General features: G+C 42.1%; 1 protein-coding gene across 2 annotated transcripts in view; it reads right to left on the bottom strand.

Moving 5' to 3' along the window:
* LOC125293690 (tumor necrosis factor receptor superfamily member 14-like) overlaps positions 1 to 26,963 on the bottom strand; it is a 28,106-nt gene extending 1,143 nt beyond the window's left edge. The window contains exons 1-8 of one of the 2 annotated variants that reach the window (XM_048241770.1): positions 26,829 to 26,962; positions 23,642 to 23,856; positions 23,361 to 23,486; positions 13,889 to 14,044; positions 13,725 to 13,812; positions 13,493 to 13,650; positions 13,359 to 13,404; positions 83 to 189 (exon numbers count right to left, since the gene is read on the bottom strand). In XM_048241770.1, the coding sequence (XP_048097727.1) occupies positions 123 to 189; positions 13,359 to 13,404; positions 13,493 to 13,650; positions 13,725 to 13,812; positions 13,889 to 14,044; positions 23,361 to 23,486; positions 23,642 to 23,768 (768 nt within the window). In that variant the 5' untranslated portion in view covers positions 23,769 to 23,856; positions 26,829 to 26,962 and the 3' untranslated portion in view covers positions 83 to 122. Of the gene's footprint in view, positions 1 to 82; positions 190 to 8,846; positions 8,921 to 13,358; positions 13,405 to 13,492; positions 13,651 to 13,724; positions 13,813 to 13,888; positions 14,045 to 23,360; positions 23,487 to 23,641; positions 23,857 to 26,828 lie in introns of those variants that run through there. The other variant, XM_048241771.1, reaches the window with a different exon arrangement.
* Positions 26,964 to 27,210: the final 247 nt, after the last annotated feature.

Here is a 27,210-nt window from a genome sequence, read left to right on the forward strand (position 1 = left end):
CACATCAGATACGTTATTGTCTGTGAAGATTTATCTCTTTTTGATTTCTGTAGTTGTGCAGGTCCAGCTCTCATCCTCTTACCCTGTTAGATGGCCGTAGCAGTGACACTGCCAGTCATTCATCACATCTTCTTAGTTTCATCATCTGATTTCTGATGCAACAGCACATTTGTGGAACTTCTGTCATTTCTTAAACAGCACAAATCATGGGAAAATAAACAAAGACAGTTGTTTATAAGTATAGTTAAATCTAGTTATAATGAGTAATTATATCTTGTTTTGGTAGTGTGTACCATTCACTGTTAAGTGAAGGAATAATGCCTACTGTGTGACAGATCAGAGACTATTACCAAAACCTGTTTGTGACTAGCAGAGTATTGCCTAGGGTTAGCATGCTGTCATAAGGCTTGCTGACCAGCACATGGCTACTGAAAGCACTTCCGGGGGACCAAGAGGAAGTAACCTGGAAATGCCCATATTTGGTCCTTCCTGCCCGAGAGAATCACCTTCTTGTGCTAGCTGCTCTATAAAGGCCTATTCACACCAAGAACGATAATGATAACTATAACCATAACGATAAAAGCGTTCACACTGAACAACGATAAACAAAGTCTCTCCTTGTGTTAATGAATGTGACGGTTAAAATTCAATGGGTTCTGATTGGCTATTAGCTTTTTATCGTTCTGAAAATCGCTCTGAAAGTGATCCCCAACGATATCGTTATTCATGTCGGTATCGTTATAGTTTATGTGTGAACGTCGTCATTCATATTAACGAGAACGATATTTATTTATAGCTATCATTATCGTTCTTGGTGTGAATGGGCCTTTAGTGTCGTGTGGGATAAATTTTATATGTCTCTCATTGAATGTTTAGTATACCTTACATACATGTAGTGAAATCTAATTGCCATCACCCTACTCTGACCCTTGTGTCTTTTGCAACTCCTAGGTTAGAATGTTTAGTTAACTTAACCCTTGTAACCCCAGGATAGGGTCATGAAAGTTATCTTTTCAAAACACCAGATGGGAAGTGGGGTTGTAAACATTTCGTACTCTGTTAAAATACTAGAAGGTTAAGTGATTGCGACAATTGTGATTTTCCATGGGTGTGGGGTAAGGTATAAGAGTTGGCTTCACCCACAGATGTGTGGGCTTGTTACTTTGACATTTCATGTGGGTAACATTCTCCCGGCGTCGTGAATAAAGCTGCAGTCTCACACCAGTTGTCTTGGATTAATTTTGACCACAGTCGTTCCTGTTGGAATTTGGGACACTGTACTATGACATGTTCTACGGTTTCTTGATTGCCACACTCACAGTAACCATCAACATGCTTTCTCATTCAAACTAGTGTGCTGTTCAACTCTGTATGCCCATACTGTACCTCATTCTTGACACAATATCCTCCTCCTGTTTGCTTTTGCTGGTACTCCTTCTCCATCCTACATTCTTTTGAATTGAATACAGATGCCTGCCTGTAACTTCATTATCCCATAAATCTTGCCAAATTTCCTTATTCTTAGCTTTAATCATGTTTTTAATTTCAGCTTTGCTATATTGTACCTGAATACCTACTGTATGCTGTCTTGTTGTGTTGCCTGTTTAGCATACTTGTCTGCCACTTCATTCCCCACTACTCCTACAGTACATGGGCTGGAACCCACCCCAGAAGGACGCTGACTCCTGAATTGGTTAACCTATTTACTAAATGCACTATATATAATATAATAACGCCAGCCATATTGCAATTAATTCAGCTGTATATACAGCAAGATCATTACTAACTCTCTTGGCCTTTACCAACTGTAATTCAGGAATTGCATATGCAACTCCTACTCTCTTGTTTATTTTTGATGCATCTGTGTACACATGAATATTATTTCCATACTTTTCTCTGACATATATTTCAAATGTACAAATGGCCCTTTTCATTCCAATAATGCTAAATCTATTGCTACTTCTTCAAACATCCATGGAGGAGCACTTGAGGATGCTGCTGTTGGACTTACACTTAGTGCAGTCATTTCCATTTCTCTTGCAACATTTCCTATTGTCCAACCAAAACATGAGCATTTTTCCTTCTCTTGGTAGGGCATTAGAACCCTCTGACAAGGATGGTCATCTTTGTGGCCCTTTAGGTTTGCCCAGTAAACAAGGGCCAACTGCTCTCTTCTTAGCTACCTGGATTGCAGCCACAGGAGTAGTCTTATATGCCCCACTACATAATCTCAAAGCCTGACATTGTATTACATCCAGTTTACTTAACTGAGTTGCAGAAGCAGACCCATATATAAAACATCCATAATCCAACCCTGACCTCATTAATTCCCATTAGTTTTAACTTGATAAGCAGCCCCTTCTTCCACAGCATATCATAAGCCTTTTCAATATCAAAGAACACCACTAATACTGTCTCTTTATTTGTCTGAGCTCTCCTTACGTCATACTCCAAACACACCATAGGATCCATTGTTCCTCTTCGTCTTCTAAACCCACTCTGATCATTCTTGATCAGACCTCTAGTCTCCAGGTAGTATACCATTCTATCATTGACCATCCTTTCCATAGGTTTCCCCATCTGAGAGGTCAAAGCAATCGGTCTATAGCTTTCTGGAGCTGTTGGGTCTTTCCCTGGCTTCCTTATAGGTATAATTATAGACACTTTTCAGCTTCTTGGAATAGTGCCTTCTTTCCATACCTTATTGTACAAATTTAGCAACATCTCTTTCCCTTTATCACTTAACTGTTCTAGCATGACATAGCAGATACTATCCCTTCCTGGAGTTGATTTACCCAGCTTCCTTGAGGCATTATTAAGTTCAGCTATTGTAAATAATCTATTTAATGCACTACCATCTTCACCTTCCTGACTGATACTCCCATATCTTGCAATAGTATCCTCCCTTCCTCTTCTTTCCTCTTGACTTACATTTTCAGAACTATGTACTTTTACTAGTGTCTTAGCTATTAGCTCCGCTTTAGCTTCACTACTAGTCACACTATGCTGGCCATCCTTCATTGCTGGGTACCCAAACCAAACACAGCCTCTCATTCTCTTTATAGTTCCCCATACTTTCTCCACTGGTGTTGACCTTCCAATTGAGTCACAAAACCTTTTCCAATACTCTTTTTTATATCTCCTAATTGTTTGCCTCACTATTGCCTGTAGTCTCTTATATTCAACTAGATTTTGAAAATGATGTGTCTTCTTCAACTCTTTAAAAGCTCTATTTACCTCACCACATTCTTTTGACCACCATGGCACAATTTTACATAACTTTGTGGGTTTAGACTTTGGAATAGCCTCTATTGCTACCTGAATTATAGTGCTACTTATCTCTGTATTTAACTCCTCAACTTCTTGATCATCTCTGACCGACATCAAAGAACACTCACTGATTTCTCTAAACTTCTCCCAGTCAGCCTCTTCCAACCTCCATCTCCCCTCCCTCACTACCTTTCCCACAGTCAATTCCATTTCTGTCTGGATTAGTAGCCTATAGGAGAATGATCACTTCCCACTGCACTTTCTCTCCTTACCTCCCACCTACACTTCCTAGCTATTGCTACTGTAGCTAGTGTAATGTCTACTGTAGACTCTGTCCTTCTTGCTACATCTATCCTTGCACCAGTTCCATCATTTAAACACACTAGCTCTTTCTCTTCCATAAATTCCTCAACAATGCTCCCATTACTGTCATCCTTTACTCCCCATAATATGCTACAGTATGTGCATTAAAATCTCCACACCAAATAACTTTCCCATTCAACTCACCCCAAATGTCTTCCAACTGTCCAATTTCCAGTTGCTTACATGGATTATAAAAGTTAATTATTTTAACACTTCCCTCACTTGTACATACCTCCACTGCAATAAACTCACACTCATTTCCCTTCCTTAACTCTTTATATTGTAAACCTTGTCTTAGAAAAATAGCAGACCCTCCACCATTTCCCTCTAATCTATCCCTTCTTAAACTACCCCTTTATCACAAAGTCTAAAACAGACTTAAGTCTCCTGGATGCATACAATATCTGGCTTATCATTTAAGTCTTCAATAAAACCTTTAAGTTATTGGCCATTTGCAATAAGACTCCTAGCATTCCATTGCAAAATTAACATGGTGGATCTAGAGCTGCATTCAATGTTCCCTCACTTACCTCACTTTGAACAAGACCTGCCTGAATTTTTTTAAAAGACAAATCTTTCACATTCAAAAACTTACATGCTGCTTTCATTATTATCTTTATTTTTTCAGTTTTTGTTTTTGCTTGTTCAGAACAATTGATCACATATGCTACAAACAGAACCAATTTTTCTGTATTGAGTTCTACCACGTCCTTCCTTCTCCCTTTCCTGCATGTAACTCACTACAGGGCTTTCTGTCTTCTGCTCGTTGACCACTTTGGTTGCTTCTGCTTACATAAGATTTCGATCTGCACGTATCTGTTGCACTTCTACTGCCTTTTTCCTTACTGGGCCCCATACCACAATTACAACACTTCCTCTCAGCACTATCTCCACACTTTCCATACTCATGATCTCCACCACACTTTCCACATCTTTGCTTTCCTTTACACACTCTTGCAATATGTCCATATCTCTGACACTTAGCATCTTACGGGTGGAGGAATATACTCCCTCACACTAAAACTCATAAACCCGATCATCACTTTAGATCAGCGGTCCCCAACCACCGGGCCGCAGGACATTCCTAACCGGGCCGTAGCCTACGACATGAGTTTAAAAAAAAAATGCATGCAAACTAAACTAAATTTAATTCGCAATAATGTCACGTTTTTACATGGCATAGGCCTATATGCAGTTGTTTGATTGCACGCATGTTTGCATTTTACAAGGTCTATTTTCTTACGTCTGTCTGTCCCGCCTTCAACACTTTTACATATTGCCTTCAGCGCTGCGCAGCCTCAGGTCAGCTCACTTCACTTGATCAGTTCTTGGCGAACGGTAGTGTCACACGAAGTTAGCTAAACTGCTAGAATGAGCAACAAAAAACAAGCATCTTTAGCAGGTCACTGGCCAGAGTGTTTGAGTTGCGAGAGCCGCTGCAGAGATTTCTTACAGAAAAAAAAGTCACCGTTAGCTGCACATTTTAGTGATGAGGACTGGGTGTCAAAACTCGCTTACCTGTGTGACATATTCGGGTTGCTTAATGACCTCAACCGGTCACTCCAGGGGAGAATGACGACTGTCTTTAAACTGCCAGATAAAGTCGCTGCATTTAAAGCCAAGCTTGATTTGTGGGGACGACGAGTGGACCGGGGTGTATTTGATATGTTCCAAACAGTAGTGGGGGTTTTGGGAGAGACTGAGGCAGGGCCCTTTCTCTCGCAGCTGGTGCGTGATCACATTGTTGCGCTCTCAAATGAGTTTGAGCGTTACTTCCCATCCTTCAAAGATCCACGGCAAACCAATGAGTGGGTCCGCAACCCATTTGTCAATATCCCGAATAGTCCTAACTTGTCAGCGCAGGAGGAAGAGCAGTTGATCGAAATTGCAAATGTCGGTGGTCTTAAGAGTGTGTATAAGGAAACCTCTCTGGCAGGTTTTTGGATCAAAACCAAAGCAGAATATCCCGAGATAGCCGTAAAAGCCCTGAAAACGTTTCCCACCACGTATCTATGCGAGACGGGGTTTTCGGCAATGACTGCAACTAGACAAATTGCGCAATCGACTGGACATTTCAAACACACTGAGGGTGTCACTGTCTTCCATCACCCCCAAATGGAAGCTTCTTGTTGCAGGGAAACAAGCAGGGCTCCCACTGATTATATTCGTAATGCACGTTTAGTTCCCATGTTTTGTTCCCATATTTTGTTAAGCATGTTCACACTTATAGATGTAGCTTCAAGTTGTTCAATATTCATAGTTCATATTGTTCAATTTTCACTTCTTCAAGTTCACGTTTTTCACAAGAGATCGTTACCTTCACTGTTCATACATAACTGGAGCTAGTTCTTTTCAAGTAATGCATGCACAACACATATGGAACATGGAACCCCCAAACCCCCGCCGGTCCGTGAAAAAAAAATAGGAATCAAACCGGTCCATGGTACATAAAAGGTTGGGGACCCCTGCTTTAGATGGCAGCACCCCATCCTGAAATTCCAGGAGTACTGAGGTACTGTCAACTTTCTCACCATTTTTCGTCATCTTAAAACGATTAATCTCTACAGTTCCTCCTTTAATAATCTTAAAATTCCTCTAACTTCTCACCTAAAGGGATTCCTGATATTACACTCCTCGCTCTCTGGTGTTCGCCAAACATTCTCACTTCACACACTTTCTTTTTACAGATTGTTTGTACTCGCATAGCCTTATCTCGTTGTCCTATGTCCTTACACTTATAGCGGCCTTACTATGGCCGCCAAATGTAACATGCCTTATTTCGTGGACAGAATCACTTTCGTGTGACAAAATACATATATTCATTACGAAACCATGTTACATCGTAACGCCTTTTGTCCACGGAATGCACAAATTGGTTTGCATTGTGTCCACGAAACACATCATTCAGAGAGAGCACATCATTTCGTGGACGAAATTGACTGGTGGCCTTTTCCTTTCGTGGACATAATGCTGAATGCTGTATTCACTGTCGTAGACGAAATGTTTGGTCAAAAGTAATTTTGTCTACGTAAATACGGAATGCACCTACACGCACCATTCTGTGCATCCTATTTCAATTTCGTCCACAGAATTATTGTGTTGTGTTACAGAAGGCATTCCGTCCACGCAATAGTAACTTAACAACTTACGAAATGCATTCAGTGACATATGCTTCCATTCTGTGGACGAAATGCATAAAAGAATCACGAAATCAGTTTTGTGACCTGCTACAATACATTTCGTGAGTCAGCAGTTTACGAAATGAATTATGTGTCAGGATAATTTCATTACGTGGACAAAATGCATAAAAGAATCACGAAATCAGTTTTGTGACCTGCTACAATACATTTCGTGAGTCAGCAGTTTACGAAATGAATTATGTGTCAGGATAATTTCAGGATAATTTCATTACGTGGACGAAATGCATAACAGAATCACAAAATCAGCTTTGTGACCTGCTACAATTCATTTCGTGAGTCAGGAAATGTATTGTAGCAGGTCACAAAACTGATTTTGTGATTCTTTTATGCATTTCGTCCACAGAATGAAAGCATAGACTATATGAATGCATTTCGTAAGTTGTTAAGTTACTATTGCGTGGACGGAATGCCTTCTGTAACACAACACAATACTTCTGTGGACGAAATTGAAAAAGGATGCACAGAATGGTGCGTGTAGGTGCATTCCGTATTTACGTAGACAGAATTACTTTTGACCAAACAATTCGTCTACGACAGTGAATACTGCATTCAGCATTATGTCCATGAAAGAAAAAGGCCACCAGTCAATTTCGTCCACGAAATGATGTACTCTTCAGTGTTTCGTGGACACAATGCAAAACAATTTGTGCATTCCGTGGACAAAAGGCGTTACGATGTAACATGGTTTCGTAATAAATATATGTATTTCGTCACACGAAAGTCATTCTGTCCACGAAATAAGGCATGTTACATTTGGCTTGTCTTTTTCTAGTTTTGCCGTTACAACAATATCAAACATGTTTGATATTATCGCAAGTCTTTTGAGTCGTGGCTCATGCAAATAGTGACGTGAACAATATGAAAACCAATAGTGACCTCTCTCCAACACCAAACAGGAAGGGGCAAAGTAGGCGACAGCTGTAGCCTATATGATTATTTGTTATTCTTATAATATTTGTCATTTCTTATACATATTTATTCGGCTCTTCCACGTGACAGAACAACTCTATATCGGTTAGGGATGTCACGCATTAAACAATGCTGCAGAAACACGTAAATATACGACTTTGAGCTTAGTAGGCTATCGTTTCAGTTCCTGTTTATCTATGCGCGATGGGTAATAATTTAAAGGAATCTCGTTGCAGTCTTGTAAATAGTGACCCTGCAAGATCCCTAGTCATTGCAAAATCATAGTCTGTGACTTAAAACTCTACTACTTGTCTTTAGATGTGAGACTGTAGTCTTTCAAAAATCTTTTCCAGATCTTTGCAAATCTTTCTAAAGTCTGTCAGTGTAAGGAGGGCTTTAATCAACAACCTGCCATCGCGTAACACTTTTGCCATTTCTACTTCACCCACTGATTGTTTTACTCCACTCGTTAAGGCAGAGAGACTTAGGCTACGTCCTGTATATCTCTCCCCTTTTTAAATTTAATCACAGCCTTATACCCGTCCTCTTCTGTCACTTTCCTTCTTACAACTCTTGTATGGTTTCCCTCCACTTCAAGCTCTCCCCACTTCAAGTGCCCTCTTAGCTGTTCTCCCTTTGCCTCCTCCACCATGTCCCTGACTGAGTATATACACTCCATGACTCGCCCCCACCCTCCTCCATCCTATCAATCTAAATTCAGACCCAGTCACAACTCAATTGATGCACTCGACTATTATTGGAACTTAGCTTATAGGCTAACTAACTTTACTGTGGTCTCAAAGTCAACGACAAACAGTTCTACACAGATATTTACTTTCACTATTGACTGTCAAGGGGTTACAATTGAAGACATACCTGAAAAAAAGCTTTTTATCCTGCAGAGGAGTTGTTTGGGACTGGTTGCTAGGGGCTGCTTACATCTCGTGACAGCGCGTCTTCAGCAGTGATTTATATGCCTTTTGCTATAGACCAGGTTTTAGGTTTTAGTTTTTAGATCAGGTCAGTGGCGTAATGGTTTTTAGCGGGTGTAAAATTTTTGGATCATGCACCAGACCACACCTTTTGTCGTTAGTTGCCACACCCCTGGGTGCAAGGTTTAATAAAAGTGGAGCGCACTTTGAATTCATCACTGACTGGGTGTAGGATAAGGACAAGCCCTGTGTCAAAGTCAAAGTCAAAGTCAGCTTTATTGTCAATTTCTTCACATGTTCCAGACATACAAAGAGATCGAAATTACGTTTCTCACTATCCCACGGTGAAGACTAGACATATTTTACCAATTTAGGTCCACAGACAAACATAACATTCAAGTAAACAAAAAAGTAAGTAAATAAGTAAATAAGAGGGCACATATAATAATGAAAAAATAAGAGCAGCAAAATTTGGTTGAAATTGTGCATAGACAGTCAATAAAATACTAGTGCAAAGTCAGGCCAATAAAAGGCTTGGGTAGTTCTGTTTGACCTAAGTAAGAAAGAAAGTGGCATAGTGGTGCAAGTTATGTAAGAGCAGCAGAAGTGTTGTGTTTTCAGGACAACAACACCAAGTTGTAAAGTGTACAAGTGTGCAAGTGGAGTAGTGCAGGCGGCCATTTTGGGTCCAATGTCCAGGATGTTATGTAGCTGAGGGTGGAGGGGGAGAGGGGGAGAGAGTTCAGCATCCTTACAGCTTGGTGTATGAAGCTGTTGGTGAGTCTGGTAGGGAGCGCGAGAGGCTTCTGTACCTCTTCCCAGAGGGCAGTAGATCAAACAGATTGTGAGCGGGTGACTTGCATCACTCACAATTTTGGTCGCCTTGCGGGTGAGGTGGGTGGTGTAAATGTCCTTCAGGGAGGGGAGTGAAGCACCAATAATCCTTCCAGCTGTGTTCACTATGCGCTGCAGGGCTTTCCTGTTGTATTCAGTGCAGCTTCCGCCCCACACAGCGATACAGCTGGAGAGGATGCTCTCAATGGTGCCTTGGTAGAATGTGGTCATGATGGCTGGTGGAGCACTTGCTTCGCCTGAGTTTCCAGAGGAAGTACAGGCGGCGCTGAGCTATCTTCGCCATTGATGCAGTGTTGGTGGTCCAGGAGAGGTCTTCACTGATGTGCACCCCCAGGAATTTGGTGCTGTTTCGCCTCTCCACCACAGCACCGTCGATGGTCAGTGGCAGGTGTTGGGTGTGACCTCTCCGAAGTCAACAACAATCTCTTTGGTCTTGCTGACGCTCAGCAGGAGGTTGTTGTCCCTGCACCACGTGGTCAGATGGTCGACCTCCAACCTGTATTGAGTCTCGCCGCCCTTAGTGATGAGACCCACCAGAGTTGTGTCGTCAGCAAATTTCACTATGTGATTGTTGCTGTAGGTTGCAGTGCAGTCATCGTCAGCAGGGTGAAGAGCAGCGGACTGAGCACGAAGCCTGGGGGGGGCCCCTGTGCTCAGTGTGATGCTGCTTGAGGTATTGTTGCCAACACGCATACTACTTGGGGCCTCTGACAGAGGAAGTCCAGTAGCCAGTTGCAGAGGTAGGTACTGAGTCCCAGTTTGTCAAGTTTGCAGATGAGTTGTTGTGGTATTATGGTGTTGAATGCAGAACTGAAGTCTATAAACAGCAATCTCACATATGAGTCTCTTTTTCCAGGTGGGTGAGGGCTGGGTGGAGGGCAGAGCAGATTGCATCCTCTGTAGACCGCTTGGCTCGGTATGCAAACTGGAAGGGGTCCAGGGTGGGGGGAGAATGGCTTTGATATGTGACATGACAAGCCGCTCAAAGCACTTCATGATGATGGGTGTCAGTGCCACAGGGCGGTAGTCATTGAAGCAGGATGGAGCAGTTTTCTTTCGCACAGGTATGATGGTGGCAGCTTTGAAACATGATGGGGACGATGGCTTGCTTCAGGGAAGTGTTAAAGATGTCTGTGAAGACATCCTTAAGCTCCCCGCGCAGTCCTTCAGCATCTAACCTGGGATGTTGTCTGGACCTGTTGCCTTACGGGTGTTGATAGCAGCAAGTGTCCTCTTCACGCTGTCGGCAGAGAGGCACAGGGGCTGCTCATGTAGAGGGGATGGGTCTTCTGTGGGCAGGTGCTGTTTTGTGCTTCAAAGCCGAGCAAAGAAGCGGTTCAGGTTGTTGAGCAGAGGGATGTTGCTCTCACAGCTCTGTGGCCGGGCTTGTAGTCCGTGAGGGCCTGAATGCCCTGCCATAGGCTTTGTACGCGTTCCTGCTGTCTTTGAAGTGGGTGGTTATCTTGTGAGTGTATTCCTTTTTGCTTCCCTTGATGCCACGGGACAGGTTGGCTCTCGCTGTTTTCATGCCAGCTTCATCCCCAGCTCTGTAGGCTTTTGTCTCTGGCCCTCAGCAGCCTGAGGACATCCCCTGTCAGCCATGGCTTCCAGTTAGCCCGAAAGTGATGATGTCTTTTTGTGTGGGTCACATCATCGATGCACTTGGTGATGTAAGAGGTTACAGTGTCTGTATACTCCTCTATGTCTGTCCGGTTGTTGTAAGTGGCTGCCTGCTTAAACATTTCCCAGTCTGTTGTGTCAAAGCAGTCTTGAAGAGCATCGGAGGCTCCCTCAGGCCACACTTTTACCTGCTTACGAACCGGTTTGTTCGCTTTTACTCTTTGTCTGTATGCGAGCATTAGCATAACAGTGATATGGTCTGAAAGTCCAATGTGGGGGAGGGGGGTGTCTTTGTATGCTCCTTTGTGTGTAGTGTAGACCAGGTCCAGGATGTTATCTCCTCTTGTTGGAAAATCAACATGCTGGTGTAGCTTTGGAAGTACAGTTTTGAGATCAGCATGGTTAAAATCTCCAGTGAAGATGGTGAAACCGTCTGGGTGTGCCGTCTGTTGTTCACTGACAGCCTGCATCAAGTTATTATTATTTTTATTACGATAGGGCCCATTGAGTTTCTACTAATGGCATGTGGTCAATCTTACTCCAAGACAATTGGTGAGACTGCAGCTTTATTCTCGATATACCGGATAATGTTACCCACAGTAAATATCAAGTAACAATCCTATATATCAGTGGGTGAAGCCAGTTCTTATACCCTTAACACACACACACATGGAAAATCACAAGACACTCCCCCCTCAACATTGATCCATCAAACCAGTTAGTATTAAAGGGGTGGTTCAGGATTTTGGACATAAGACCTTATTTCCAAGTAAGCAAGTGTGATATTTATCAGTGGAGACCGTTTTCAGCACGTTTCATCCAGTCCTTCTAATTGCAGAGTTCGAGAGGTGCTAGGCTAGCATAAGTCAACGGTATGTGCTAGCCTGCCACTAAAGACAGTCTTACCCACTCCAAAGTACACCTGAGGCAAATTCCAGACAATCGATGTAAATGTCTGTGTTGATAGAATAGTGTAAGAAATACAACTACCCCCTTGCATCGGCGTTGCAATAGTTATACTTTGGTCCCTAAAGTTGTTAGTAGTCATTTTGCAACTCAGCGGCGGACTGATATTACCAAGGCTACTACTAGGTATCCCCATTGGAGGCGCTTTTACTGTTTACTTTTTCGGCGCAGTACTACTAACCGAGCAAGTATAATTCGCTGCTAAGAAACTAGTCCCTCAAAATGTAATGCGATCGTTGAAATGCAAGGATAGAATAACGTTAGAAATAACACTGTCAATACAGACATTTACATCGATAGTCTGGCGTTATAATTTATTTGCCTCGGGTGTACTTTGGAGTGAGTAAGACTGTCTTTAGTGGCAGGCTAGCACATACCGTTGACTTGCGCTAGCCTATCACCTGCGAACTCTGCAATTAGAAGGACTGGATGAAACGTGTTGAAAACGGTCTCCACTGATAAATATCACACTTGCTTACTTGGAAATGAGGTCCTATGTCCAAAATCCTGAACCACCCCTTTGACAGAGATACAAAACCCCTTATCTTCTAATGGTATGATTGTGTCCTTGGGGTGGGGACAATCAGACACCCTGAACAAACAGTCTCACTCTCTGCAAATGTCTACAGAAGGAGGCTTCAGGGACACGGAAGAATGAAGGAAGCCATTTTCTCATAGTACATATGTATAATGGTTAAACTAAACATTTCAGTAAATGAGAAGCCTATATAAATTATACCACAGGTACATTCACACACTTTGGGGTTGTATGAGTTGTGGTGGTGAGATTGACTGGTCAATAACCAGTCACCGCTGTTAGCTGGCAGTGGAGCATAGTTAGCTTGCTAACGTAAGTATAAATATATATACACTTTTGATCCTGTGAGGGAAATTTGGTCTCTGCATTTATCCCAATGAATTAGTGAAACACACACAGCACACAGTGAGGTGAAGTACACACTAATCCTGGCGCAGTGAGCTGCCTACAACAACAGCGGCGCTCGGGGAGCAGTGAAGGGGCGAGGTGCCTTGCTCAAGGGCACTTCAGCCATGCCTATGATCGGGGTTCGAACCGGCAACCCTCCGGTTACAGTAGTATATATACTATACGTTACGTTAGATATTTGGCTCACAATTAATTTCAGACATGTTTTTTCAGTTACAATAAGGACCTTTTAAAAGTGTACAAAGTCTATTTGTTGCTAACTGTTTAAAAAATAGAAATTTAATTTCTACTTCTCACCTATATTGTGCTGTATGATTATCAACTCCTTGCCTCTTCTTGGAATCTGGAAAAAAAACATTATTTTCATTTTAGAGGACTGTATGGACAACTACACCTATAACATCATAAAAAGTGTTTCAATAAGGTCTTACCCTGATTTCTTTTAAAAATCAATACTACTGCTACTGCAATAAGGGTCAGGAGGCCCACTGTGGCTAGTACTGAAGTTATGACTTCAATCAAATAGTTTTTACATTCAGCATCAGATGATGATGTGCCTTCCTTTATCAGCTGATATCCTGATCCACACCTACAAGAGAGGAAATGTTCACTTAATACACAGAATGCAGCATTTCCCCAGAGAAATCAATCATAGTAACTCACTGTGTGTGTGGTCTGCAGGATGTGAATGTTCCATCTGAGTATGTGTCACCTACACAGTCACCACACACAATATCTGAGGAAGCTGAACCTGCAGGAAGGCATGACACTAATATCAGCATTAAAGACTATCTGAAATGATTAAAATGGCCGTGCTGAAAACTGACCATTGTGTTTGATGTACTGCCCTGGTGAGCACTTTGTGTGTTCCACAGCTCCTCTGCAGCCATCTTTGATTGGGTCAGTGCAGTAGTGACCTTCCAGAGGCTCACAGAGTGTGTCTGAGGTGGAGCTGCACGCCCTCTTCACTCTTAGACCTGCAGCTGGGGACGGTAGGTTAGAGTTAGTGCGTGCAGTGAAGGGAACAACTACCGTCAGCTAAAGGTGGTTTGCTGGTTAACCAGCTTGTTGACCAGCTTGTTTGACCACCCTATGATGGTTGACCAGCTAGACCAGCAAATCTCTTGCGAAAACATACCTTCAGCTGGTTTACCCACCTAACAATGGTAATTCAGCTGGTTTTGCTTGTCGTACCGCCTCAAGCTGGTCATTTTAGCTGGTGTTGCTGGTCTACACTGCTGGTTTAACTGGCCGTGCCAGCTTATGTCGGTCAAACCAGCATGACCATCTTACACCAACAATGTCAAGCTTGGCAGGCTGGTCACCAGCATGACCATCTTGCCCCAGCTGTATCCCACACGACAGGCTGGTCAAACCAGATGGTCACGCCAGCATATCCAGCTGGTGGCCCAACCAGCTACACCAGCAAAGACCAGCAAGAGCTGGAAGAAAACCAGCAAAACCATAACTGGTTTCTAGCTGTTTTTTTCAGCAGGGATTTATTACAATGATTCAGTGACACATGGTTTAAATAAATTAAATATAGTTGGTAATGTATCTTTCCTGTGAATTAAGTGGTACAAATGTTGGTAAACATATTTAAGTGGTACAAATGTTGGTAAACATATCTAAATATAGTGTTATGATTATGAACTATCCTTATTTAAGATGGAGGGGAACTATGCAGTTTGTTTAGCTTAATTTACATAAACTTCACAGCTGCGGAGTCATTGGAATGGTTATATGAGTTTATCTGGGGCGAATGGTGGCCGTATCAGGGGAACCTAGCGCCTGTGAGCGGAAGAACCAGCCTAGCAACTTTGGGCCGGCGGGCTGCTGGACTCAGAGACCGAAAGTCTCACAGCCTCACAATGTAACGTTTAAGCAATAAGCCCTGAGAGGCCGTAGGTTACACTGATTCTACAATCAGTCTTGTGGGATACAGCTGATGCAAGATGGTCATGCTGGTGACCAGCCTGTCAAGCTGGTCATGCTGGTTTGCTAGAATGACCAACATAAGCTGGCATGGCCAGTTAAACCAGCACTATAGACCAGCAACACCAGCTAAAATGACCAGCTTGAGGTGGTACGACAAGCAAAACCAGCTGAATTACCATTATAAGCTGGGAAAAACAGCTGAAGCTATGGATGCGTTTTGCTGGTCTAGCAGGTCAACCATCATAGGGTGGTCAAACAAGCTGGTTAACAAGCTGGTCAACCAGCAAACCACCTTTAGGATTTTACAACGGTATCAAACGTGATTCAGTCAATCACAATCAAGGACCGGAACTAGTTTTAGAAATTGCTTTAAAGATGCTGAGAGTCGTTCTGATGGTTCTACAACACTTTTTGCGTGGTTTGGTGGGTGCTTCGTCTCCCCCTAGTGCTTCTCCGCGGAAAAAACGAATATGCAACTTTCTGGTCGCGGTCCGAACAAATCCGGATGTGACTCAGCGGAAGTATCCAATCGCGCCTCGAAAATGTAATCAGATTGTAGTTTCTAAGAAGACTGCAAAACAGCTATACAGGGCTGCTAACTTTTCAAAAAACCTTGGAGTGAGATTTGGTGGGGCCAACCCAAATTTTGCTGCGGAAATGTTTGTTTGGCTCATTCAGCAGTATACCATACAGTAAAAAAAAAACATACATCAGTGGTTCTCAGGTGTAGGGACCAGGCATGGACAGATTATGAACTTTCAGGCCCCTGGGCCCACATGTATTAAGGGCTCCCCACTAATTGTTGCATATGTGGAAGGGGGGGTTATGGGTCCTCCCCAGAGATTTTTTAATTTGTTTGATGTGATTTCCTGTATTCTGGTGCATTTTGGGGATGGCCAATACTAAATTCAATCAGATTTATAGCCTACATCCTGATTTGTTGATATTGAGGCAATGATTCCATGCAAAGGCTTCAGGGCCCCCTGACACCTTGGGCCCCTGGGTTGCTATCTAAGGGATCTAGCCTACTACTAGGACCATGGGCGTCGGCGGCATTGTGAAAGTGGGTGGGACATTTTAGCAGGGGGTATGGGGGTCCTCCCCCAGAAAAAAAAAATTTGGACTAGATGCAATTTCCTGAATTCTGGTACATTTTAACAGGTTATTTAGATACTTCTATATAACAAAATAAAGCCAGCCTACGAAATTAATAAAAAGTAAATCATGCATAATTTAAAAATAACTCAATATATAGGCTACTTGGCTACGCAATAAGGTTTCCATTATAGCACCGCGGACCTTCAATGAACGCATGAAAGGTTTGTTTGAAATCCCAACACTCTTTCAACTACATACGTAATAGTGATCATCAAATACCTCTCCAGATTTCAGTGCCCATCAGTCCCAACATTTAACAATATAATCAAACAGTCCAAAGTAAATTAAATATCAAACTAAACCGAAAATGTCATGCTTTTGAAGGCCTACCAGTATGCCGCTCCAAGAAACGCATGTCTCAAAATAAAACTTGATAAGAAAAATAAAGGGCTGTCTCGAATACAATCCTGCCCCTAAAGGCCTGTACTTTGTCTTAAGACCCTGGCCATAATTTGAGGATTTACAGTATCTAAGTAGACAAACTGGCTTCAGATATCCAACAGAGTGAATACTAGATTGTGCAGTCGCTATGGTTAGTGACGTGATGCTGTTAATGGGGAGTTTTACATAGCCTAGCGTAAACCTATAGGTTATTATTTACTTGGCGTACCTATAAGGCTTTTTACCTTATCAAAAGTGAGGGGATGACTGATCTCTTCAACACCGCGGGGATTTGGCTTTGTCACTGTGTGTGTGACAGAAGAGGAATGGGAGAATGTGTGGAACAAAAAAAAAAAAGTTTATGAGCCGATTTACGCCAAGAAATGGGAGAATCCAATGAAAATGACAATGAAGCACTAAACAGATGCTGAAAACAGCACTGGTATTTCGCACGGCAAAAGTGTGTGTGGGGGGTCCAAACTAACCATTTTAAAAAGTGGGTGGGTGTTTTGTAAGAATTTAAGAAATGTTTGTATATTTTAACTTTTAAATGCATCAATCAGGTGCACTTTCAAAATAAATTCAGAGGTCAGACTTGCTTAGTTCACAACCACAAAAACATATGCTACATTTCACAGTTCAGAAATGTTAAAAAATGTGTGTACATTTCAGCACTCCATGAAATTATGCAGAAGTGGTCACCTGTGTTATTCAGCTAGTTTATTTAAGATAATATATTGGTCATTGTAATGGCCATAGCCTATAGCCTCCATGCTATTCATTTTTCAGGATGTACCCATATCTGCATGATGTGAATGTTTGCATATGGCTTATGTCAGGCTTTATATGAATATTTGTGTCTCGTTATTTGATTTTCTTCATATTTTTGCATTAATGTCACTAGGAAGCATGCCAATATAAATATATTCATTTACCTGTAATGGGATTGGCTGGAACCTGACAATATAAGAACCATGATAGTGGGATAATCTATGGCTGAGCAATTTACAAAAATGTATGTAGGCCTACTGACAAATAGTTTACATTAGAATACATTATAATTTCGCCCCAATGAGGCTATGTAGAAATGTGTTGCAATTTCAAAACCGGATTACTCAGGAACCACTAATTGCACAGAGGCATGCTTTATATCCTTGTATTCGGTACGGTTTGCTGTTTATTGTGATATTGGGTTTGCCACGTGTTGTGTGAAGGGTTAGTGAAATACTAAACCGAGAGTAATGGGTGTGCACTGTGTGCAAAATGCAAATATGATTAGCCTAAATTGCACGTCGGTTCAATGTTAATTTTCTCGCGAACCATTTATCACAGCAACTTGGCGCTAATATCATTGGAAGCTTAGATTCCGCACGTTCACCTGATGTGTGATATCATATGTATAGGTTTAGTTTAGTTGAACCTCATCTGCCAGGTATTTGACCTACCAGGTTGACACTTCAGCGTGAAAAATACTCAATAATACTCAAAGCATACCTGAAGCCGGGGAAATGTGGGGGGAATGTGCCTGGGACGGCTTTTGAAGTATAAGTATATAAGTATATATACTCTTTTGATCCCGAGGGAAATTTGGTCTCTGCATTTATCCCAATCCGTGAATTAGTGAAACACACTCAAAATCAAATGCGTGTGTCTCACGGCCAATGCGCGATATTTGGCAGCTATGGCTATATACATTTCAGTAGTTCATTCATTGAATTGCTTTACTGTGATGAGCATGTTTGGTTTGGTAGTTGGCCAGGGTCCTGGGATGCCAATAGCGGATTTGACAACATGTTCATGATGAATACATATATTTCAATTGCATTCAATAGTGTTATGAGCCAGTCCTTCCCTGCTGAAAAAAACAGCTAGAAACCAGCTTATGCTGGTAGCTGGTTTTAGCTGGTCTTTGCTGGTTTTCTTCCAGCTCTTGCTGGTCTTTGCTGGTGTAGCTGGTTGGGCCACCAGCTGGATATGCTGGCGTGACCATCTGAGGAAGCTGGTCATGCTGGTTTGACCAGCTTGTCGTGTGGGTTACAGCTGGTGCAGATGGTCATGCTGGTGACCAGCCTGCCAAGCTTGACATTGTTGGTGTAAGATGGTCATGCTGGTTTGACCAACATAAGCTGGCACGGCCAGTTAAACCAGCAGTGTAGACCAGCAACACCAGCTAAAATGACCAGCTTGAGGTGGTACAACAAGCAAAACCAGCTGAATTACCATCGTTAGGTGGGTAAACCAGCTGAAGGTATGTTTTCGCAAGAGATTTGCTGGTCTAGCTGGTCAACCATCATAGGGTGGTCAAACAAGCTGGTCAACCAGCAAACCACCTTTAGCTGGTCAGGCTGTTTATTTCAGCAGGGTTATTTCAGATAGAATTAAAATATCAAGTAATTATTTTTTAATTTATGATGTATTTTCTATGGAGCCCAGGAGGTGTCATTGCAAGATATGTTTGTATATTGAGAGAATGAGCGCTCATTTTAGTAAATTGTGCGCTCATTTTAGTAGATTATGTGCACAATTTATATTGTGTGCTCGCTTTACTACCCAGTAAACAAAATAAAGTCCTGGCGACGTCCCCTAAAGGTCCCCTGGCGAACGTCACCTCCTCGACATTGTGTAGGGTTCCCTTTACGTCCCGCGGACCTCTGTTCGAGGTCTAAAAGACGCCCACGGAGACTTTGAGAGGACGCCCTGTAATGGTCACCCATGACGTTATGCGCGCGACGTTTATATTTCCGCGATGGTAAAAAAAAAAAAAACATGAAGCGTGATTTGGTATGGTAGGCTATTACATCCTGTAAGTCTCAACGTTGCTAGGAGAGAAGGAACATGATCATGCATTAACGACATGTTCTACAACTACACAATCATCTTCGCTCACCTCATATTTTCACGCATGTATGAAATCACGTCCTCCGAATGCATTACACTAATGATGAGTAGACATGGACATTTATACCGGGCTAGGATGTGCTGCTTTCACATCTATGGTGTCATTTTCTCAATAAACTAATACGACGTTTTAATGGGCATATCCCGTAGCATATTGTTCAAAATCATTAGAGTAGGCCTAGGCTAGCCTAAGATAAATTGTTCAAACCATATTGTTTCAAAATATTGAAAACTAATAATAGCCAAAAATACTAAATGAATCGCAATGTATGCTGGGAACAGTGGCGTGCACAGACATTTTGGGGGGCAGGTGCTCAGAAGGGGGGGGGGCACTTTTTAGCGCACGTGGAACACTTAATTCTAAAAAAAATTCTAAATGAAATTTGATTAATACACCAAAATGTATTAATTTATGTTGCCTAACAAAACCTATAGGCCTACAACAGAAAACGTTCGTCTTAACACATAGATTTGCAATTGCAAACTTTACCGAAATGATTTGTAGCCTATGTGGTCGTCCTCACGTTATCTGTCATTGACTTGGGCTACAGCGTAAAACTTTATCAGATGACCAGTCGGCTAAAAATGCTTAGTTGTTTGATGCTGTATGAGACATTTTACTGCACAACAAAATAATTACACGTTGGGCTTAGAGGGCAAACTGTACGATTTTACTTGATCTGTAAGACAATAAAGACAGTACGAGAAGGAGTTATAGTGGGCTACTGACTGTTGTCATTACATGAATGCAGATGGGCATTTTTCACAGGTAATGGGGAACTTCCCGTTTCTTCTGTCACAAATGAATGTGTTAATACATGTTGCCTAACAAAACATATAGGCACGCGACGGCTCAGGAGTCCTATAGCCTCCCGCCTCGTCGTGGCTCTCGTCCTGTCGAGTCCATGTTTAGTCAGCCTACAACACAAAACGTTCTTCTTAACACATACATTTGCAAAATCTACCGAAATTATTTGTATGTGGTCGTCACGTTATCTGTCATTGATTTGGGCTACAGCGTAAAACTTTATCTAGCTTCATCTAACTAGTTTATCAGGTGACCAGTCGGCAAAAATGCTTGTTTGGTGCTGAGTGAGACATTTTACTGCACAACAAAATTATTACATGTTGGGCTTAGAGGGCAAACTGTAAGATTTTGCTTGATCTGTATGTTAACTGGCTGATGGGGCACGGTAGAAGCAGCCTGTCAGCGACCATGCCTGCTATCTGAAGACGCTTACTGAACTGCTATGGTGCTGCGCATCTGGCGTGCCCTGCGCGCGACCGCGCGAGTTCATGTGACAAGGCTGGTCGGGTGTGCGCAAGGAGGTGTCTCATTTCGGGGCATTGTTTCAGTTTCGTTTGTAATGGCTCAGGTTTTCAAAAGATCATTTCAAAACCGACCTCAGTACAATTTTAATAATATTAATAATTAAAAAAAAAAAAGTTTCAAAAGGGCATTTTCGTTGATAAAGGGCAAACTTCCTAGTGCTTTAGCACCACCTAGTGTCTATGTATGCACGCCTATGGCTGGGAAGCAAAACTCAACATGAAATAAAGTACATGAAACATAACTAGAATGCATTGATGTTATATCCACTCGTTTTCTTGGACCTGTGATCAAACAGGGACAGCCTAATGTAAGCCTTTTCTCCTGGAACATTGCAGATAAAGACAAATGTACCGTTTTCTCTGAATGCTCTTTGTAGCCAACTTTAAGATGAAATAAATAGATTCCAGATGTTTCTATTCTACTGTATATCATTGTTTTATTAATAAACAGTAAGGCTCTGGTGAGGCAGAGAGCTTGCTCCTCGTCAGAAATCTCATCGGATATGTGCACTCTTTGCTGTTTCTACATAACCTGGCAATAGTCAGATGAATTTCGCTCCGCCTAGCTCCACTCATCCATCTGGAACCGATCCATTGAAGTGTTGCTTCAGAAGGCTGGGCCTAATCAAAAAATGCTTGCATATGATTGAATAAGCCACTTGTCCGTCATCTATTGACGTGCTACTTCAACCACTCACATCGAAGCCAACCATTGGACGCTAATAACAGACTCACAGTCGCTTCTACGCTATGTCACATCTATGAAACTCCCACCCCAAGGCCCTGATTGGCTAAACCATAAAGTTGGTTGGAGAAATCACTCTCAATGGAAGAGGTCCCAGATGGATGTGAGTGAAGCTAGGCGGAGCTAAGCGGAACGACATTCATCTGGCTAGGGTCAGGTTAGTTTCCACAAGGAGCTGCTGTAACATCGGGGACAGCTATGCGTGACACTTTTAAACGTGAGCATGCGTCAAATAAATTACAATGACATTTAAACAAGTCATGAAGAAGCAGTATCCTTAATTCTTCTGCAATGTAGAGCTAGATGGTTTTGCTTTACAAATTAAGTAGTCACTTCTGTTGCTAGACAACCCTAAACAAATGCTACGTGGTCTGTTTTTAACATTTCTCTAGTTTTATTGCATCATATTCAGCTCCAAAAGTCGGTTCAGTCCCAATTCGGCCGTGTGTGTGTTTCTGAAAATAAAACAGATAATAAGTATGTGACTACGTTAAATAAACCACTGCCTATTTAGAGCATGTTACATGCATCAATGAATGACAGTTATCTGAAGAAATGCGCATTGTAGGCTAAGCTAGAAGCTAAGAACAGCGACTTTGCTAACGTAACACCAAGCATCACATCAGCGAACATGAATTTGATAAAATCCCTTCCCTAGTTTGTAACGTTATACATTAACGTTAAACTCAAAATGTATGTGCTACATAATTCGCAGACATGCTGAATTATGTAGCACATACATTTTGAGTTTAACGTTAACAACCCTTTTCCCAATTTATGAAGTTGTGCGTCTTTACTTTGCTCATAGACGCACAACTTCATAAACTGTATGAGATGTTGCCTTAGACTACGGTAGGCTAATGCAGCTACTGCTAGAGACTAGATAGATAGATACTTTAGTCATCCCCAGGCGTGTAACGAAGTCGCGTGCATGGATGTGATGTCTTCGTCCTGCAGGCAGTAGCCAGAGCGCTCTCAACTCCGCTGCCATGTGTGAATAAACAAACGTTCCCCCCATGTCCCCGGTATAACGTTATTGTCGGGTCCTTAGGAGGTATTTGAAATGACCAAATGCAAATGTCATCCGAGGGACCTGACGGTGACGTCCCCAGAAAGTCCTGCACCGGACGTCACGCAATAACCAAACGATAACTTGCTCCAGACGTCAATAAGGTCACCGGAACGTCTAGAGAACATGACGTTCGGGACCAATCGGGGACGTCGTGAATGTCGGCATAAGGTCCGGGGGACGTCCCGTGTTTGTCGGGTACATAGTTGTTGTCACGATCCAGCCCGGCCCCTCTTGGTCGTGATCCGTGTTTTGCTCTTGGCTGTTTTGCTCTGTCTACCTTCATTTGCAGTTTGCTAACGGATTGCATTACCATCTGCTGGACTGAGGTGTAATGGCAAGTGTACCCTTTAGCCTCGTTCTGGCCGCCAGGTGAATACGGCGAATTAAAGATGCTTAAACGCAATTCCTGTCTCTGTGTCTGCATCTGGGTTCATAATAGTCTTGCTCGTGATAATAGTGCTCTCGTTATACTAAATTCAGTAAATTGTGCACACATTTGACTAAATTGTGCATACGTTTTACTAAATTGTGCGCTCTTTTTACAAAAATTAAAATGAGAGCACAATTTAGTAAAATGAGCACACTATTTAGTAAAACTTGCACATGATTTAAATGTCCGCACAATTTAGTAAAATGAGTCCACGTTTTCTGGATGTACACCAAAAAATATCTTGCAATGACCCCTCCAGGGTTCCGTAATTTTCACATTTTTTATTTATGTATGTATTTATTTATTTATTTCAATGACTAAACCAGACAAAACAAATGGACTTACTGGAGTCACATACTGTACATGATCTGCATGATACCAGTCCACTCTGTGCTTCATTGTAGGTAGATGAGGGACAAGGAGCACATGATGTGCTGGTCAGTTCTGTGCAGTGATTATACACATAATATCCTAGACAATAAATACAAAACATAGTGTTACATGTTGAATTGAATATCAACAACAAATGAAATTTTGTGACATAAAGTAAAAAAAACAACTGATGAGTCAGTCCACTGACGGAGTTATGTGCTATTGAGTGTGTTGCACCGTACGTAACAGCTTACCAGGGCCACACATAGGGCAGCATTCCTCTTGTACTTCATACTCGGCTGGACCACAGAAGCCCATGCATATCCCACAGGAACCAGGAAGACACACAACTGTGGTCAACGCTGTCAGGAATCTCCACATTATGTCCAGTATTCATCTCAGCAGGATTAAGGGTAGTCTGGAAAATCTCATCCTCCATGCAGTCTGGCACCTAAATGCACATTGGGCCCTGATGTAAATGACAGGCAAAGTAGGCAGTCAGTCAATGAGCAAAGTGTCTTGTGCCAGAGTCCTGCACGGGTTCGGGTACCCGCGGGTACCTGACGGGTGACCTGAACATTTTGATGAAACGGGTGAAACATATTCTACTGTGTCGGATGCGGGTTGGGTTGGGTCGGGTCGGACACGGGGGGCACGGGTCTAAATCGGAATTGGGCTTTCATAAACATCACGTGCATATGTAACAATATTTTCTACATAGTAACACATCCTAAATAATATGCCTGCAATTCAAGTTGATTAAAAGCATTTAAAATGCATGTTTCGTACGTGCCTTCCCAAAACTCTATAGGCCTACTTTCACTTTTAAAGGGGACCTTGGCAACTATTTCAACGTAATAAACCTGTTTAGAAATCATTTGGATGGTTAAATGACCTGTTCCGGTGAAAATGGTGACTTTTCCCGCTGCCCCTAGCGTCCCCAGGTGGAAAACCAACCTTGCAATATTGAGACTACCGTCCCGGAAAGAGAAGTGAGAAACAAGAAACTCGTTTTAAATCGTGTTTCTTACCTTGTAACATCCACATTGTCTGCCGAACTTATGCTAACCGTTTTGCTAGCTTGTAAACAAATCCATGTGCTTTATCGTTACCTTTTTCCACAGTTTGAAATAGCATAATGCACAATTTCTCCAGCAGAGGGGGAAATCCTGCCAAGTTTCCCTTTAAAAATCACATGCGCGGGATCTGCCTGCAGTCTTTCAGAACAAAGTGGCTGCTTACATTGATTAAAAAACACCTAAAGATGACTCTTTTGACATGGCGGATAGAGCTCGTTTATTTCCCAATATTGCTTAGATTGTGAGATCTATTGACATCCCTGCAAGCGAGCGAGATTTCTCCTATGCATGGGAAAAGGTAGGCCACATTTTTTCCCATTCAATCTTGCACTCAAATAAACGGGATAGTGTCACGGGATAGAGTACACGTCTTATACCTATTTTCATAAAGTTTTATAGGCTAATGCATAATCTGGTGTAGGCTATGACCGAATCATTCCTTCATTTAATGTAGGCTAGCCTACTACTGCTGTTAATAAGTTTAGTGATGTGTGTGCAAGGCGGTGTTTGAATCCTAAATCCATTTGCGTGGCAATAGCCTTGTAGCCGCATTTGCTTGAAGAGTGGTAGCCTAAAATGTTATGACTCGAGTGTTGTATTGTGGTAGGCTACTTTTCATCATGTAGGATAGACCTGTCAACTTCAGCTGAAGTTGGATCTGCAGTGCAATGGTTGTGTAATTAGTTCCTTAAACGTGTCTGTTTAACTCGGGTGGTAGACTGATTTTAACTCGGGTACGGGTCGGGTGTCAGTTTTATTTAATGCGGGTCGGGTCGGTATACGGATTTTAACTAGCTGTGGTGTCGGAAAACGGGTCGGATGCGGTTTTAAACATGACAGGTACGGGTGGGTGCGGATTTTAAAAATTGGACCCGTGCAGGACTCTGTCTTGTGCATCAACTAAAGCTGTCATGTGGCTCGTGGGATACAATATCTTTGGCTACATTCTCTCTGCCTGAAGTCTGACTACTGCTGGTTCAGAACTGTTCATCCAGCCTCTTGCCAGAGAGATTGCTCAGGACTCTGTGGAAACGTGTTCCTAATGTCTACCGAGCGTTGCTGAGCTGTCCTGCTAGATGGATGTGAATGGAGTTCTGAAAGATTTCACTCTAGCGATGGCGATAACCACTCATTTCATGTATAGCGCCACCTAGTTAAAAACAAAAAATGAGGTGTTGTAATCGCAGGTATCTGTGACCTAACATAGTCAAAACTGCACGAAATTGGAAGTGTAGGATCATTATGACACCCTCTAATGCACGCCAAGTTTCATGGAATTCCGTTCATGGGGGGGCCACACAATAAATTAATTTATGTTACTGTACACCAACTGGCCTGTAGGTGGCCGGAGACAGTTTTCTGTGAATATCTCGAGAGCCGTAGGTCCTAGGAGGACCATCTTTTTATGTATGTTGGTCATAAGGGGCCATGTCAACCCATGCCATTACCACTTATTTCATGTAAAGCGCCACCTAGTTAAAAATTAAAAAGCAAATAATTAGGTGTTTTAATCACAATATCTCATGGCTGTCATGGTCAAAACTGCCCAAAATTGAAAGTGTAGGATCATTATGACACCCTCCGAATGCATGCCAAGTTTTGTGGACTTTCGTTCATGGGGGGCCACACAATAAAATAATTTATGTGTACATTTAGTGACCGTACACCAGCAGTTTTCTGTGAATATCTTGAGAACCGTAGGGCCTCTTTTTGAATGGCTGGGGGTCAAAGGTCATACGGAATCAATTAATCTGCGTTATTTTATTTTAATCAGTTATTTTTTCTCAAATTAATTAATCAAAATGAATCAGTTATTTTGACAGCCCTAGTTTAAATATAACTGTGGGTGGTTGAACAGTGTTTAAATAGAACCATGGGTGGTTGAACAGCATTTTTTCATTTTAGGTGGAGTCAGCTGTATGAGTTTTTGTTAGGTCTTTCTTCTAAAACGTTTGTTTTTGTGCTGTTTATTTGTACTACCTAAAAAACAATGTGATCTTGTTTATCTGATTTAAAGCATTATAACACATGTAACACAGTTGGAGTCAGGCAGAGTTGTGAAACATGGCCAATGTTATGTTTATCACAATGTGTATTGAAGTTGCGAGTGGCGAGTGCTGATTCTGAACCCTGTATATGCTAAAGCACCTATATTGTTAATAACCTATGCTAATAATCATGGAGAGGAACCATTGTGACATATGATTCATGATAAACAATATAATACCATATGGCACAACCCTTCTACCATATCTGCTGAATTGCCAACACCTTTCCTTGCCAACAAAGGGTGTGAAAGCCTAGAATTCACTTTTAGTAATTCAGTTACATGTAAACAAATATCCTTTGGTAATGTCCCTACCTGGTCCTTGTCACATGTCCTCAAACTCTGTCCGTATTCCTTGGCATTGTGAAATCGGTGCCGACCACCAACCTGACTTGCTGGTGCTTGCGGTTGCTCTTTCAGTGAAAGTGTAAAAGTGAAAGGACGAGTAGGAAAGTCCCTTTTTCCTTCCCTGTTTGTGTGTGTGTGGGTGGGTGTGTGTGAGAGAGAGAGAGAGAGAGTGTGTGTGTCTGAGTGTGTGTGTGTGTGTGTGTGAGTTTAGTCCTGCCTGACCAGATGTCATGAGAATGTTTTATTATGTGAGTGGTTGTTATAGTCAAAAAAGCATAGTATTGACTCATCATAGATGTTTTCTGAATAAAAACACACACATAGGCTATTGTTGTTTTCGCTATTGACA

Source organism: Alosa alosa, chromosome 4, assembly GCF_017589495.1.
Source record: "Alosa alosa isolate M-15738 ecotype Scorff River chromosome 4, AALO_Geno_1.1, whole genome shotgun sequence".
NCBI classification, from domain to species: Eukaryota; Metazoa; Chordata; class Actinopteri; order Clupeiformes; family Clupeidae; genus Alosa; species Alosa alosa.